This window comes from Mauremys mutica, chromosome 12, assembly GCF_020497125.1.
Source record: "Mauremys mutica isolate MM-2020 ecotype Southern chromosome 12, ASM2049712v1, whole genome shotgun sequence".
NCBI classification, from domain to species: domain Eukaryota; kingdom Metazoa; phylum Chordata; order Testudines; family Geoemydidae; genus Mauremys; species Mauremys mutica.
In genome coordinates, this window is record NC_059083.1 from 7,004,516 (window position 1) to 7,021,265 (window position 16,750).

A 16,750-nucleotide genomic window follows, 5' to 3' on the forward strand; every position below is an offset into this window, starting at 1 on the left:
GTCTGTAAGCCCAAGCCCTAGCTCAGGGCGGGCAGTAACAAGAAGCAGAGCTCAGACCCCCAGGCAGGGCTGAGCAGCAGTTCAAGTCCATAAAGCCCAAGCCCTCAGTCAGGGCGGGGCAGCAAAACAGCAGCTCTAGCTTAGACCCTCAGGCAGGGGCTGAGCAGCAGTTCAAGTCTACAAAGCCCAAGCCCTCAGTCAGGGCGGGGCAGCAAAACAGCAGCTCTAGCTCAAACCCTCAGGCAGGGCTGAGCAGCAACAGCCAAGTGCAAGCTGCTATGCCAGAGCGCTGGGTTGAGGGGGAGACTGCCACCCGTGAGTGGGGTGGCAGGGGGGACACAGGCCCACCCACTCCACTGTGTCCCAGCCCGGGGCCCTAGCAGCGGCGTGGACCTGCTGCAGTCAGTGGGGATCCTGGCCGCAACACACTGACATGGGCACATCAGTGCCCTCAGCCGGACAAGGGTCGGCTACCCCCGGGCTACAGTCCATCTCCCCCTCAAGGCCTACCTCGTCCGTCGCACCTGGTTCAGGCCAGTCGGTCTGCATCGGCTCTGGTGGAGGGCTTGGCGGCAGGTCCGGTAGCTCTTCTGGGAAGTTGGGCCAGGACGGCTCGGGCGGCTCCTCTGGGTAACAGCAGGGCCTAGGGGGCTCCTCCTCATAGCGGGCGCTCGGCAATCCTGGGGGCCCCTCCCAGTACGGGCTCCGGGTAGGCTCCGCGGGCTCCTCTGGGTAGTGGGCGAGGGGAAGCTCCGGCCAGGCAGGGCAGTTACCTTGGGCCGAGGAGGGCTCCCAGCCGGGAGCTCCCGCAGGCACGTCTGCTCCCGGCGATGGCTGGGTGTTGACTGAGCTTGGGCATGCGCCTTTTCTACTTCCTGCCCCGCCCCTTGACTTCCGGGGGGTGGGGACTGGGGGCGGAAGTTCCGCCCACTGAGGTGTTGGCAGGGCAGCTCCCTCTGCCGGGCAGGAGGGGAGCCACACCGACTCACTACAGTCCTCATGGTGCAGGATTGATGTCCGCAGCTCCCCTATCGACTCTGCTACCGGCGCTCACTCCTGTGGAGTTCCGGAGTCGATGGGGAGCGCGTTCAGGGATCAATTGCTACCCACCGATACGGCGGGTAGTCTGGATGTACCCTTTCAGGTGACGCTGCAAATAAGAAGCAGGCAGCAGAAAAGGACCTGGGGATTACAGTGGATGAGAAGCTGGATATGAGTCAGCAGTGTGCTCTTGTTACCAAGAAAACTAAGAGCATATTGGGCTGCATTAGTAGGAGCATTGCCAGCAGATCGGGGGGAAGTGATTATTCCCCTCTATTCGGCACTGGTGAGGCCACATCTGGCTGGAATGATTTAGTTGGGGTTGGTCCTGCTTTGAGAGGGGATTGGACTAGATGACCTCCTGAGGTCTCTTCCAACCCTAATCTTCTATGATTATCTCCCGTAAATGTAAACAAACTTGTTTGTCTTAGCGATTGGCTGAACAAAAAGTAGGACTGAGTGGACTTGTAAGCTCTAAAGTTTTACATTTGTTTTATTTTTGAGTGCCGTTACGTAACAAAAAAAATCTACATTTGTAAGTTAAACTTTCATGATAAAGAGATTGCACTACAGTACTTGCATGAGGTGAATTGAAAAATACCATTTCTTTTGTTTATCATTTTTACTGTGCAATTATTTGTAATAAAAAATAATAATGTAATCATTGTACACTTTGTATTCTGTGTTGTAATAAAAATATATTTTCATATATAGAAAAACATACAAAATATTTAATAAATGTCAATTGGTATTCTATTATTTAACAGCGCAATTAATCGTGAAAGTTTTTTAATCGTGATTAATTTTTCTTTAGTTAATCACGTGAGTTAACTGAGATTAATCAACGGTCCTATTTCAGGCCTTAAAATCTATGAAGGAGGAGTGGGGACTGTTGCATTTGGCACATGGTACGTTCTGACGGCTTTAAAGGAGAAGTGCATAATTAAAATAACCCACCCTGAGTGACCATTTCTGTTCCTTCCTGGTAGGTGGAGACACAGCAGTCTCTGTGCTGATTGTCCAGAAAATGGCAGAAGAGAGCACTGAAGAGGCAAGCGATACCAGTAAATACTAAATACTTTAGTCTTAACTAAAAGGGAGCCTGCAGTGTGCTTGGCACAGGGACAAAAATACGGTGGGTGGGTTGCTCTCTCCTCTTTATGAGGGATAAAGACAGGAAACAAGGAGTTTTTGTTGCTCTTTGGTTCATGCTTGTTTTTTATGTTAGCAATTTGGGTGTGTTCTACCCTGAAGGACTCTATGGCCAACAGGAGAACTGGTGGAGTGAAAGGCTGAAAATCTGGAATACTGTGTGCGCCCCGTCTCGGAAAGGATATTGTAGAACTAGAAGGGTTCCGAGAGAGGTGACGAGAAGGATCAAGGGCCTGGGAAAACTCTCCTGTGAAGAGAGCTTGACAAGACGGAGATTGTTACCTTGGAAAGGAGACGGGAACAAGGGACAGGATAATGGATGGGATAGAGAAGGTAGATCCGTGTCTAGCACAAGCACAAAGGGGACAGTCAATGGAATGGAAAGGTGGGAACTTCAAAACTGATCAGTGGAAACAATTTTTCACACGCTGGGTAACTAGATGGTGAAACTTGCTGCTAGGTGACATCAACCGATGATGTTAAGGCCAAGAACTTAGCAGAATTCCAAGAGGGATTGGAGATTGCTATGGAGAACACGAAGTGCCAGAGTTGTTATGCTAACAAAAATGTTGGCAGAGAAATTATCCTCTTACCAGCCACTAGAGGGGGACATGGCACACAATTTGTCAAATGCGTTGCCGTGCTTTCTAATCCGCTTGGAGCCCCTCAACCAGGCCAGGGGCGGGCTCTGTGGGGTGGGGATAGGAAGATCTGGAAACTGCCAGTCACTTTGGGATGCACAGGGGGAGGGGAAGCAGTGATGGACGCATTCAAAAGGCCTGGGCTTTGTACACTGCACTGGGCCCTGCGTGGAGGGGACTGTATGATCTGACCTTAAACGACAGTTTCTTTTGCTTTCTGGTAGGTGGAGGGGTGAATGTCTCATTTCTGCCGGATCACGGACCAGTAGCAGAAAGGAGAAGAGAAGTCGGTACCTAATTATATTATTTATTAGGTATAATACGGTAACACCTAGAGACAGCAGCTGAGCCCCATTGTGTGCTGCACAGACACAGAGCGAGAGACTGTCCCTGCCCCAGCTGAGATCAGGGCCTCGTTGTGCCGGGTGCTGCACAGACACGAGAGACAGTCCCTTAAGGTGCTTTTCCTTTAGTTCAAGTGATAATGGCTTGTGCCTTTAAATCCAAAAATCAGGAGTTCAATTTCTACTGTTTACTCCCTTTCTAAAGGCAAGTAAATTAGCCCCAGTAACTCTGGGCAACCATGAAAATCTCTCTCCCAATTAAGCAGCTCATGGTGGCAAGGTCCCTGATCTAGCAATCTGGAGAAGGTCCTTCAAAGCCGGTGAAGGGAGCTCAGTGACATTTTTTTAACCTGTTTGGTTTTTTTTAATTGAAAACCAATTTTTTTCACCCATAATTGTCAGTTTTGGCTTTTTCATTTTTGGTGGAAATAAAGGTGTTTCTTGCTTTTCATTGCTCTTTTGGTGACATTTTTATTGAAAATACATTTTAAAGTTGTTTGGGATAGTTGTAAACGCAAGAGCTGCCACACCGGGTCAGAGCAGGGTCAGTCTAGCCCCGTCTCCCCTCGGCTACAGTGGCCACTAGCAGAGCTTCGGGGAGGGGACAGGGCAGGGGAATTATTGAGTGATCCACCCTGCCTTGGCTCCTGGCAGCCAGAGGAGCAGGGGTCGTGTCCCTGCCAACCTTGGCTAATGGCCATCAATGGATCTGTCCTTCAGGAACTTAGCTCATTCTGGTTTGGAACCTAGTTATTTTTGGCCATCACCACATCCCATGGCAGGTGGACTATGCGCTGTGTGGAAAAAGTATTTCCTCTTGCTTGTATTAACCCTGCTTCCTGCTAATTTCATTAGGCGACACCTGGTGTTTGTGTTGTGGGACAGGTAAATAACACTTCTCTAAACTTGTTCCACACTGTTCATGGTTTCATAGACCTCTGTCCTATCCCCCCTTAGTCATCTCTTCTCTAAGCAGAACGGCCCTAATCTTTGTCGTCTCTCCTCGTGTGGAAGCTGTTCCATGCCCTGGATCATCACCAACTAGATTTAGCCACTCATGGAAGCACTTAGCAAAACGTGACCATTTTCACGCCCCGGCAGTATTTGCTGTTGATACGTTTGCCCACCTTCATCTGCTTTCATGTCTTTTTTATTTTATTTTTTATTTTGCAGATTTCAGCCTAAAATGCATTAAAGATAAACGGGTCCCAATTACCGTTACTGTCGTCATTACAGCTTTGATCATCACCGTAATTGCACTGGCGGGTGAGTGAAGGGTCATTACTAACCCGGCTGATTCTCATTCCTTGTCACTGATTCTTCATTGGCTGCTTGTCCTAGCCCCAAGGTCACGGTGCCCACTTGTGTGTCCCACGGCCTCTTCTCACCCCGTCTTTGCCCTGGTCTGACTCCTCCGTTGAAGCACATTCCCCTTTTCAAGGGGGAAATCTCTCTCCAGACCCTTTCCTCCAAAGAGGAAGTGCCTAACCCCGTTCCCTGCCCCCTTGGAAGCAGCCCCACTAGATCCCAGGCCTGGGTAGTGGTGTAGGGATGCAGTGGGTGGGTCTCCCTGCCTCCCACTCCCTGTGTTATCCAACGCCCAGTCTTACCTTAAATTGTCATAGGTTTGGGTGCCACCGTGTGACCACAGCTCACAGCGGGTCTCTAAAATTGTTTCCAATCCATTTATCATTGTTCCTCCTCCCTCATCCACAGTACTGTGTGTAACTGCAACTGGAGTCTCAGGCAGAGGATTCAGTTCCCTGATCCCGGCTGGTGTATGGGCTCTGCACCCAGAGTGTAGGGGATGGGTTGGGGTTGTGGCCAGAGCATGCTGCATTACAGCTCTTCTGTGCTTCTCAGGCAGACTGAGAAGCAGAGGGTAAGTTAGAGTAACCCTGAGGCTGCTCTAAGTCACACTGGGGAAGGTCAGGGCCCCGAATGGCCCCGGAATACAGGAAGCACAAAGCCAGCATCTCTTCAACATGTGCCAGACATCCACACACTCTGTTTTGCTACAGAGCACATGCCAGCATTTCTGCCCATAGTTAATATGTCTGTGCATTGGGAAATCACATGGCTGGTAAAACTTTCCATTGAGCCAAACTGAAATTGTTTCTAGCTTTTCAGTTCATAAAAATGTTTGACTTTTCTCCTCGATTCAGGATGCTGTGGCCAAAGGCTCTAATGCGACCCTGGGATTTATAACCAGGGGGATCTCGAGTAGGAGCCGAGAGGTTATCTTACCTCCTGGATTTGGCCCTTGTGCAACCACTGCTGGAATCTTGTGTCCAGTTCTGGTGCCCACAATTCAGGAAGGATGTTGATAAATTAGAGAGGGGTCAGAGTTGAGCCACAAGAAGGATTAAAACCTGCTTTATAGTGATAGACTCAAAGAGCTCCATCTCTTTACAAGAGAAGGTTAAAGGGTGACTTGATCCCAGGGTTACTGGTTTGGTCACAGAGACTCCCCTTGGGACTGTCACGTGATGTGCTGAAATTACCTTGGAGCCCGTTTCCCCTGCCAGCTTGGGCCTCCAGAACCCTGCCTTGTTGAGCCAGACATGCTAACCTGCTGCAACCCAGACCCAGGTCTGGTCCACGCTCCCACAGATGCAGACTTTAACCAAAAACGGCTCAGCAAGTGCTCCTGTCTCCAGCACTCAGCTCCCAATGGGATCTGAACCCCAAATAAATCTGTTTTACTCTGTATAAAGCTTATATAGGGTAAACTTATCAATTGTCCACCCTCTGTAATACCGATAGAGAGAGATGCACAGCTGTTTGCTCCCCCAGGTATTAATAATTTATTCTGGGTTAATTAATAAACAAAAGTGATTTTATTAAGTATAAAGTAGGATTTAAGTTGTTTCAAGTAATAATATACAAAACAAAGTAAAGTTACCAAGCAAAATAAAACAAAATACGCAAGTCTAAGCCTAATATATTAAGAAACTGAATACAGGTAAATCTCACCCTCAGATGTTCCAATAAGCTTCTTTCACTGACTAGACTCCTTCCTAGTCTGGGCCCGATCCTTTCCCTGGTACAATCCTTGTTAGTTGCAGCAGACATCTTAGATGAAAAGCAGGGGATTCCACATGACTGGGCTCCCTTTGTTCTGTTCCACCCCCTTTTATAGCTTTGGCACAAGGTGGGAATCCTTTGTCTCGCTGGGTCCCCACCCCTCCTTCTAAATGGAAAGCACCAGGTTTAAGATGGATTCCAGTACCAGGTGACATGGTCACAGGTCCTGTGAGCCCCCCTCCATTCCTCCAGGACTGGCCAGTACATATGCAGTGGAGGCTTGCAAGTAAACAGAGTCATCCACAACTAATTGTCCTGGTTAATGGGAGCCATCAAGATTCCAAGCCACCATTAATGGCCCACACTTTGCATAATCACAATAGGACTTCAGAGTAATACTTCATAGTTCTAGTTTTAGATACTCTAATGATACATGCATACAACTAGGATAACCACACGCAGTAGATTATAAGCTTTGTAATGATACCTTACAAGAGACCTTTTACATAAAGCATATTCCAGTTACATTATATTTACACTCATATGGAGTGCAACCTCACACTCAGTCTATAACTACTGTGACAGACCCAGGCCAGTTGGGAACAGCCGAGTAGCAGAAGGCAGATATACTGGCCACTGAATAAGCAGTTTTCTGTTCCCTGAGTGACCAAAGCAGGGGCTGCTCCAGGCTAATGAGTACACCTGACTCCAATTAACCTGCTACGAGTCAGGTGAGGCATTTAAGCACCTGATTCTAATTAAGGCCCCTCTGATGCTATAAAAGGGCTCACTCCAGTCAGGCCAGAGGAGAGGAAGTGCGTGCAAGCAACTAACTAACTGGGAGCAAGAGATGTGCAAGAAGCTGAGAGTGAGCAGGCATACTGCTGGAGGACTGAGAAGTACAAGCGTTATCAGACACCAGGAGGAAGGTCCTGTGGTGAGGATAAAGAAGGTGTTGGGAGGAGGCCATGGGGAAGTAGCCCAGGGAGTTGTAGCTGTCATGCAGCTGTTCCAGGAGGTACTTTAGACAGCTGCAATCCACAGGGCCCTGGGCTGTGTTACCGAAATATCGGGTCTGCCTAGCTGAGAGCCAATAACAGCCTGACAGGGATAAGGAAAAATGCTTTATTCTGCAGAAGAAAGGAGAGCTCTGTAGTAGATACAGAAAACTCTACTGCACACAAGTTTCACAAGCTTTTTATACACTTTCAGACAAAGACCATGCCGTGTTAACACTTCATTGGTGGTTACTAAACCCCGTAACACCGTTATCTGGTAAGGAAAAACTGGCTTAAAGCAGGATCTTTTTCTGCCTCTGGCAGCAAAAAAAGATTAGTTACAAAGTTCAAGGTACTGTGTACGTGAGGCCTTTTGGAGACTTCTGCCTCCACCTACTGGCCGTTTGCAAAACTATTAATGGAGGGTGTGGGCTACCGAAGAGCTTTCACAATTCCCCCTTCGGGCCTGACAGTCTGAGCTATCAATCTGTCAATACTTTCCGTGTCCGGGCCGGGTGAGGTTTCCCGGGCCTCCCCCCAGCTCAGATTGTCAGGCCCGTTACGTAACTTACGATCAAGCTGAAGAGACAGGTATTGGGTTGTCTTACAGACAGCAGAGCTTTTGGTTACAGTATTACACAGACATTTTGCACATTGAATCATTATCCAACTAACACATAGGAAGAATAGACAGAAAACAATCCATTTAACAATTGTACGGAAAAGGTCAGTGAACCAAGACCCAAGGTCTGGGAGGAGGTCCTCAAAACTAAAGGTGTGATCAAGAGATACAGCATGAAATACAACAGCAGCATTCTTAATATCTTATAAATCCTTTTCAATTAAGCCACAGTGATTAACATAAAAGCAACATATTTCTCCAATGCAAGCACAAGCCCCCCCCCCCCCATTTCAGCATTCATAGCATCTAACACACGGCTATTTTACAAAGCCACTTCTGGATCAGCCGCTGCAAGGATTCAACCGCTGGGTGGGGGTTGGCATGTACAAAGGGCAAACTAAAAGCAAGCAACCATTGTCTCACCACCCAGAAATCCATAGTCAGTAAAAGTCGCAGGGCTTATTCCGTCCGAACAGGAGCTTTAGTCCCTCGAGAGGCTCAGCCTTCCAGGTATCGTCTGCTTCAGGCTCTTCCGGGTCGCGGTGGGAAGAGCTGGCGGGGCTCCCTCGAGGTCCGGAGTCGTCTGCTTCTGGCCCCGGCCTAGGGGCTAGCTTGACTTGGGTGTAATTAATCCAAGTGTTACGCTCTCGCACTCGAACATATCCCTGTGGTAGCCGAGTCCAGGTCAGTTATGCTGCTCTCCCGGTCTCTGCTGGAATGGCAGTCAGAATTGTGTGAGGATTAGGTACCACATTGTGTCTAGCCTGAACAACTTTATTCACCGCACGCAAGTCCTGCACAAATCTGTATACCGGTTTTCCTTCTGGATCCACGTCAGGTTTTCTAACAGGCAGAATGGGGGTGTCGAAAGGGGATGAAGTACGAATAAGCACTCCCAACCGTAGGAATGTGTTGATAAGATTCTGGAGGCCAAGCAGAGATTTTTGGAGGATGGGATATTGTCTGATTCGAGGAATGTCAATGTCTGGCTTCAGGGTTATTTGCACAGGCTCTGTCCGGAGAGTGCCAAGGTTTGTTTTGGAAGTGCCCCATAGAGAGGCGTGTACCTTTTTGTCTGAGTCGTTCAGGCAGGTCCATCGGGCTCGCAGGCAGGATCGGGTCCTTGGTAGCCTGGGTTAATGCGGCACATAGCTGGGGGAGTTGATTTTGAGGCAACCGAAGAATGATTTTATCAGCTGAAAAGAAAATCTGAGCACGTAATTTACACAGCAAGTCTCTGCCTAGAAGATTAACTGGGCTGTCAGGAGCTAACGAAAATGCATGAGAGGCTGAGACACCAGAGATTTCTACAGCAGCCTCCTGCAATACAGAACACTCAAATGGCTTTCCGCCTATACCCATTACCGGAATGCTTTTATCTGTGAGGTTTCCTTCCTTTGGCTTGGCAACAACAGTGGAAAGGGCAGCCCCCGAGTCCAAAAGACAAGAATAAGCGGTTCCTCCCAGAGTTAAACGGACCTGGGGGGTCTGTGGAGGAACAAACATAAGTGGTAAAGTCATTTGAGTAGGTAACAAGTGGACCCCTGGGTCGCCGTCATTCCGCATTATTGACAGCGTCTGTTCTTTCTACTTCCATCTGATATCGAGGTCAGGGCTGTTGTCCGGTACGTCGGTTTGGGCACTCTCTCCTCCAGTGACCAAGTTGCTTACAGTAATGGCATACATCATTTGCACGGCTTGGGGGCCCTCCCCCCGATCTGCCTTCGGTTGCCACTTGGGGGGTCCCCACCTCCCTCCTTGTGTTTCGCTCCCTGCGTTCACAAGGGCTGCTAGCATTCTCACCTGTTTGGTCTCTTGAATTTTATCTCTTGTGTGATACACATGGGTGGCTACGCTTACCAGTTCCTCCAGGGATTTTTCCTCAGTGCCTTCGAGCTGCTGCAACCACTTCTTAATGTCCGGAGCTGACTGAGAGATGAAAAATAAGCCTGACCATGGACTGTATGTCCGCAGCCTTGGGGTCTATATTAGTAAAAGTACAAAATGCTTTACAAAGTCTCTCATAAAAGTCAGAAGGGTGTTCTTCTTTCCCTTGCACAGTATTATGGACTTTTGACCAATCTAGAGTTCTTTCTCCTGCTTGTTTTATACCTGTCAAAACATGGGTTAGGAATTTCTTTAAGTTTGCCTGGTGGGTTGAATTATTCGGATTCCATTGGGGAGGGTTAGTGAGAGCTATCAAATCACGCCCGTGACCGGCAGCCTCCGCTGCCTCCCGAGCCCCCCTGAGGACCCGCTCTTTCTCCTCCGTGCGCAGTAGGCTATCTAAAAGTTGGCCCACGTCTTGCCAATCAGGATTATGAGACTGAAAAATAGCACGGAATTGCCTGTGAATGACGTCCGGGTCGTCTCTGAGGCGAGGTGTAGTGTTTTGCCAGTTCATAAGATCTGCTGTAGTAAAAGGGACATGTACATAACGGTCTACAACCTCCCCATCTGTAGTGGGTACCGGGATGGTCCGAAGGGGTGCCTGGATTTTAACTGCATCCTCCCCATAGACTACTCCCTGTCTCGTACGAGATGGACTAATGGCGGTAGACAGAACAGAAGTGTACCCACTACCCGTCGCTCCACTAGTGGGTTCATTAACTTGAATTGTGGTTGCCTCAGTCTTCAGTGGGGGAATCACTGTTTTGGGCCCCGTAGACAAGGAAACCTGATCCGTCACAGCCTGTGATATTGCTGCCGAGGGTGGCCGCTAGGACAATACATGGGGGGGGTATCTTCCCAACAATCGGCTTCACTTGGGGCAGAAGCTTTCAGGAATAGGGGGTTCTGGATTTTTATCTTCTTTAAACGACGATGAGCCTCATCGTCCCACAAAAACCAATAGTCCATTTGACCAGGCGCTTGATTCTCTAATATCAGGTGCAAAGGAGTTAAATAAGTCAGAATATCAAAGGAGCCAAATTCGGGCCATGCAGTCCCCAGGGTTGGCCAATCCTGGGTGCAAAGTTGTACAAAGCGCTTCCTTGATATACCTTTCTGAACACCGGGTAAAGGCCATTTACTTAACATATAATCTAAAGGGCTATCCTTAGGGGTTTTTTCCAGAGACCCACCCATCTGTCTGCTGACATTCAACCTGAAAAGAGAATTACTCAGAGATCAGTGGGAATTACAGTCTAATCCAGGTTTTTCTACTTCTATTACACTGTCCGTTACAGGGGGCGGGACAGAAGGATCTCAATACAACCTCAGAGCTTCATCGCACACATGGCTTCCACTCTGAGGAATTACGAACAAGAAGTTTACTTCCGCCCACACATCTAACGCCCAAATGAACAGAGCAGAAAAACAGTAACCGGTTAAACAGAACAGAACAAAACCAGATAGTGTTTCCTTATCCTATTAGGGCTCACCTTATCGGAACACGAACCCCAGGGGCCGCGGTGAAGCAGAGAAAGAGGGGCTAAACACCCCGTTGGCGCCGTTCCCAGTTTGCTGCAGCCGTCTGGAGTCCAATGTCCGAGCTAGGAGAGTCCCATCTGGGTCGCCAAAAACTGTTACCGAAATATCGGGTCTGCCTAGCTGAGAGCCAATAACAGCCTGACAGGGATAAGGAAAAATGCTTTATTCTGCAGAAGAAAGGAGAGCTCTGTAGTAGATACAGAAAACTCTACTGCACACAAGTTTCACAAGCTTTTTATACACTTTCAGACAAAGACCATGCCGTGTTAACACTTCATTGGTGGTCACTAAACCCCGTAACACCGTTATCTGGTAAGGAAAAACTGGCTTAAAGCAGGATCTTTTTCTGCCTCTGGCAGCAAAAAAAAGATTAGTTACAAAGTTCAAGGTACTGTGTACGTGAGGCCTTTTGCAAAACTACTGGCCGTTTGCAAAACTACTAATGGGGGGGGGGCTACCAAATAGCTTTCACAGCTTGAACCCGAAGTAGAGGGCGGGCCTGGGTTCCCCCCCAATCCTCCCAACTCCTGATCAAACACAGGAGGAATTAACTTGGACTGGGGCTTCTACCAGAGGGGAAGGTTTCTGGGCTGTTTCCTGACCCACAGGGTGAATCTGTGAGGCGAGCAAATCCGCCGATAAGCGCAGGACCCACCAACGTAGAGGAAGTTGAAGCTGGACAAACTCAGACTGGGGATAAGGCAGCAGCTGTTAACAGTGAGCGTTAGTCACCCTCGGAACGATTTACCAAGGGGCGCGGTGGAGTCTCCATCACTGACAGTTTTTAAATCACGATGGGATGATGATGTAAAAGCTCCGCTCGAGGGATTATTTGGGGGCAGTTCTAAGACCTGTGTGATGCAGGAGGTCAGACAAAATGATCACAGTGGTCCCTTCTGGTCTTGGGATCTAAGCAAAATGACAACCCAGGCCCAAGACGTGTGCGTCTTAGTGCCCTCTCTGGCCGGGATTCGCATGCAGAGACAGACACCCGGGATAGGGCCATCTCTCACCACTGTGCCACTTGCTTATTTTCAGCCAGGAAGCCTCCCCGCTGCCCACGCAGCCCACCCCACGTCACTGCTGCGTGCCCGGATGGCTGGGTGGGATACCAAGGGAAATGCTACTACTTCTCAGAGACTGAAGATCACTGGAACAACAGCCAGAGCCACTGCTCTTCCCTCAACGCCTCCCTGGCTTCCATTGATTCCATGCCGGAGCTGGTAAGGAAGAGACACGAACCTTCATAACCACAGCTAGGGACATGCCAGAGCCTGGCACCCCACGGAGGCCTAAGGCAGCTCCTAGATTCAAGGAACTGAATCCCCTGCAGAGCTGGTTGAAAAATGGAAATTCAGGGACAGGATTTGACATTTTTTAATAGAAAAAAGTTGATTTCCGCCCCCCCCAACATTTTTCATTTAATTTTTAACTTCAAATGTCATTTCCGTTTGGGATTCTTTTAAACTCCAAAACCTCATTTTTCAAAATTTTGGGTTCCCTCCCTTTTTCCACATTGTTTTATCCTGGAAAAAGGTAGGAAAAGTAAAAAAGTGTGGGAAAGAGGTGTGGAAACGCGTCTTTTAAAGGAAAAAAACAACAACTATTTCCCAAACTTTTGCCAGCCTCTGAAAAATAAAGGAGTATTTTCATCTCAACAGTATATGCCTCATTTTTATCTATCTATATCTATGTAATTTAACCAGTAATAAAGACAAGTGCAAATTTCACGTAGGAAGGAAAAATCAAATGCATGAAGGCAAAATAAGGAATATCTGGCTAGGCAGTAGTGCTGCTGAAAAGGGTCTGGGGGTTACAGTGGACCACAAATTAAATATTAGTCGACAATGTGATGCAGCTGAGAAAAAGGCTAATCTCATCCTGGGGTGTATGAACAGGAGTGATGTACATAAGACTTGGAAGGTGATTGTCCCGCTCTACTTGGCACTGGTGAGGTCTCAGCTGGATGCTGTGCCCAGTTCTGGGTGTCTCACTTAAGGAAAGACGTAGACAATTTGGAGAGAGTCCAGAGAGAGCAACAAAAGTGATCAAAGTTTGAGAGGACCTGACTTATGAGTAAAGGTTTAAAAAACTGGGTGTGTTTAGTCTTGAGAAAAGAAGACTGAGCGGGGACCTGATAACAGTCTTTCAGTATGTTAAGGGCTTTTATAAAGAGGACACTGATCAGTTGTTCTCCGTGTCCACTGAAGGCTGGACAAGCAGTAATGGGCTTAATTTGCAGCAAGGGAGATGTAGGTTCAATGTTAGGAAAAACTTTGTAACTCTCACAATAGTTAAGCTCTGGAACAGGCTTGCAAGGGGGGATGGGGAATCTGTGTAATTGGAGGTTTTAAAGAGGAGGTTGGACAAACACCTGTCAGGGATGGTTTAGGTTTATTTTGTCCTGCCTGTGCACAGGGGGCTGGATGATCATCTCTTGAGGTCCCTTCCAGCCCTGTGTTCTGTGATTCCCCAAAGTTGGGAAACTGTAAGAAAATGGGAGGCAACCCCCCAGTTATGAAATGGGGCAGAGGGGGAAGTATTTGGGTTTTTTTTTAAAATAAATTTTCCTGTGGGGGGAAAAGAATCATTTTGGACGAACCCCTTTGCCCTGTGCAGTTTGACTGGCAGCTCTTTGGGCGAGGGACCAGCTTTCTGTGTGTGCAGCACTTACCGCGTGGGGGCCCTGATCCCTGTGAAGGCGGCTGTAATACAGCTAAGGATATAATGTGTGTGTTCTTATCCACAGGATTTCTTGCTGCGCTATAAAGGGGTCCCTTACCGCTGGATTGGCCTCCAGAGGGAACAAGGCAAGGGCCAGCCCTGGAAGTGGACCAATGGTACCATATTCAACAACCTGTGCGTCCCTTTTCCTCATGCCCTTTCTCAATATTAGGCACAGAGAAATGCAACAAAACCCTGGGCTGGGAGGAGAACTAGGATTGGAAGTGAGACCTCAAGATCTTAAAAGCCTGATTCTCTACTGCCTGAGCTACAGGGCTAATTCTGGGGAGGTTGTACCTGTAGGAGACCTGTAGACCTCTTCCATAGCGTAGGCACCAGAGGAGGACAGAGAGCCCCACTCGGTTAATGGTGGATGACATCAGTGGGACTGGTTGGAAAAATTCTTACTCAAAGTTTTCCCTTATGGAAAATATGGAAAATTTCCTGCAGGGAAAGGTGACTTTGGATGAGATTTTTCCATTGCAAAAATTGACTCAAATGTTTATTTTCAGTGAACTCAGACTGAAATATTTTCATTTTGGTTTGCCTGTGGGGCTGCTGCAGCACATCATGGGAATTGTAGTTCTTGGTTCTTCTGGTTCCATTTGGCCCCAGTCTTTGACCAGACAACATCTCCCAGGATGCACTGCAGTGTCTCACTCGTGTGTGTTCTTCTGTGGTATTTTGGTGGTAGGAAGACACTGAAGTGCATCATGGGAGATGTAAAAAGAACAGGAGTACTTGTTGCACCTTAGAGACTAACAAATTTATTTCAGCATAAGCTTTCGTGGGCTACAGCTCACTTCTTCGGATGCATAGAATGGAACACAGAAGATATTTATACATACAGAAAACATGAAAAGGTGGAAGTACCCATACCAATTGTAAGAGGCCAATCAATTGAGATGAGCTATCATCAGCAGGAGGGAAAAAAACCTTTGAAGTTATAATTGAGATGACCCATAGAAGGTGTGAGGAGAACTTAACATGGGGAAATAGATTCAATTAGTGTAATGACCCAACCATTCCCACTCTCTGTTTAAACCTAAGTTAATTGTAGATGTAGTCCAACTGGGAATCAGGACCTATAGGAGAGAACAGGGGTGGAAGAACCAAGAACTACAATTCCCATGATGCCTGGCATCAGCCCCACAGTCTATCTAATGGAAATGTTTTATTTTGGGTCGACCTAAATCATTTTTTGGAGAGAGGGGAATAGAATTTCCGTTCTGTGGGAAATTTAAATATTTTGACTTTTTGTCGCAAAACATGAGAATTTACCTCAGGATGGAAATTCCATTTGTCACCCACCTCTGTACACACAGTTTCTCCCCACCCCCATGATGCACCGAAGCTGGGAATGGCCAATAGGGGATGGATTACTTGATAATTGCCCCGTTCTGTTCATTCCCTCTGAAGCATCTGGCACCAGCCACTGTTGGCAGACAGGATACTGGGCTAGATGGACCATTGGTCTGACCCAGCATGGCTGTTCTTATGAGGTTTGCTTACCCTGAGGTATTGCCTGATTTCCAGTCTAGCTGCACTAAGGTGTCCAGTTCTGGTCACCTGTATTCAAGAAAGATGCTCTCAGATTGGAACAGGTGCAGGGAAGTACAGCTAGGATGCTCACATGAATGGAGAGTCTCCCTTCAGTCTCCTCTGATAAGGAGCTTGGCTGGTTGAGCCTAGCAAGAGGACAGGGTATCTCATTGCTCTCTGTAAATACCTCGGGGGTAGACACCTGGGCGGGAGAGGAGCTACCGAAGCTACAGGACAATGTTGACACAAGATCACACAGGAATAAATTTGGGGCTGGAAATTAGCAGGTTTCTGCCCATCAGAGGAGGGAGGTTCTGAAGCAGTTGCTCCATAGGAGCTGTAGGGCGAACCACCTAACTAGATAGAACACAGAGCCTGAGAAGTCTGTGAACAGGACGATATGCCGGGGTTGCCTGCCATAGCAGGGGGCTGGACGCAGTGACCCAGGAGCTCCCTTCCAGGCCTATGTCCCCTCACACACTGGAAAGACCTGCAAGAAACTTCACAACCTCCGTTTCCTGTTCTCTGTGAGCCTGATTTTCAGGTGCTCAGCGTCCACTGTGACATCTACAGCTAGAAGTGACTAGCTCAGGGTTGATTAGTAGCAAAGCCTGGTTGAGAACCCAGTTCCTCCGTGTCGTACACCACTGGACCACATCGCTTCTCCGTACGTGAGCAGGAACGGGAGCCGGCTGCATCTGATAACCCCACACCGTTTCTCATTGCAGGTTTCAGGTCAGAGGGGAAGGGCAGTGCGCCTACCTGGATGAAAATGGGGTCAGCAGCTCCAGGTGCTACTCAGAGAGACATTTCATCTGCAAGCGGCCGGATGAGTGCTCTAGAAGGAAGCCAAGCGCTGCAGGAGGGGATACAATGTCTAAGATCACTTAAAGGGTCAATGCAGCCTCTTCAGTGGATGCAGAACTTAGCAGTGATGAGCTGCCAAAATCTTAACAACCGGTTCCCTATAAAAAGTTCTGATTTAAGGGGGGAGAGTGGGGGGGCAGGGAGAGATCGTCGTGGGGCCGGAGGCCCCTGCAGGGCCTGGGCTAATTGCCCCACTTGCCCACTCCCCTCTCCTCTGGCCAGCCCTGGAGCTTGCAGTAGCCCTCCCCCCCCCAAGCTTGCTGGGCCATTTAAAAAGTGGCAGCAGGACGACTCCGGAGCTCAGCTGAGCTGCCCAGCTGGTGCCGGCGTCTGGCCATGCTGCAGCTGGGGGAAAGCGGG

General features: G+C 48.4%; 1 protein-coding gene and 1 long non-coding RNA gene across 2 annotated transcripts; one reads left to right on the top strand and one right to left on the bottom strand.

Moving 5' to 3' along the window:
- The first annotated feature begins 1,923 nt into the window (after positions 1-1,923).
- Positions 1,924-16,445, top strand: LOC123346028 (C-type lectin domain family 2 member D-like). Its single transcript, XM_044983224.1, has 6 exons — positions 1,924-2,105; positions 3,059-3,124; positions 4,352-4,444; positions 12,296-12,480; positions 14,007-14,116; positions 16,252-16,445. The coding sequence occupies exons 1-6, from the start codon at positions 2,069-2,071 to the stop codon at positions 16,412-16,414; spliced, it is 654 nt and encodes a 217-aa protein (XP_044839159.1). The 5' UTR covers positions 1,924-2,068; the 3' UTR covers positions 16,415-16,445.
- On the bottom strand, positions 7,387-9,746 carry LOC123346040. The gene is made up of 2 exons (XR_006572909.1): positions 9,686-9,746; positions 7,387-8,537 (listed from the first exon to the last, which is right to left on the bottom strand). It is a non-coding gene; the product is annotated as an uncharacterized LOC123346040 (long non-coding RNA).
- Positions 16,446-16,750: the final 305 nt, after the last annotated feature.

Excerpts from the sequence above, each read along its gene's own strand:
- LOC123346028 (XM_044983224.1), top strand. The coding sequence starts at position 2,069 with ATGGCAGAAGAGAGCACTGAAGAGGCAAGCGATACCA. Across the intron at positions 3,125-4,351 it reads AGAAAGGAGAAGAGAAGTCG|ATTTCAGCCTAAAATGCATT; the intron begins GTACCTAATTAT and ends TTTATTTTGCAG. Across the intron at positions 14,117-16,251 it reads GGTACCATATTCAACAACCT|GTTTCAGGTCAGAGGGGAAG; the intron begins GTGCGTCCCTTT and ends TTCTCATTGCAG.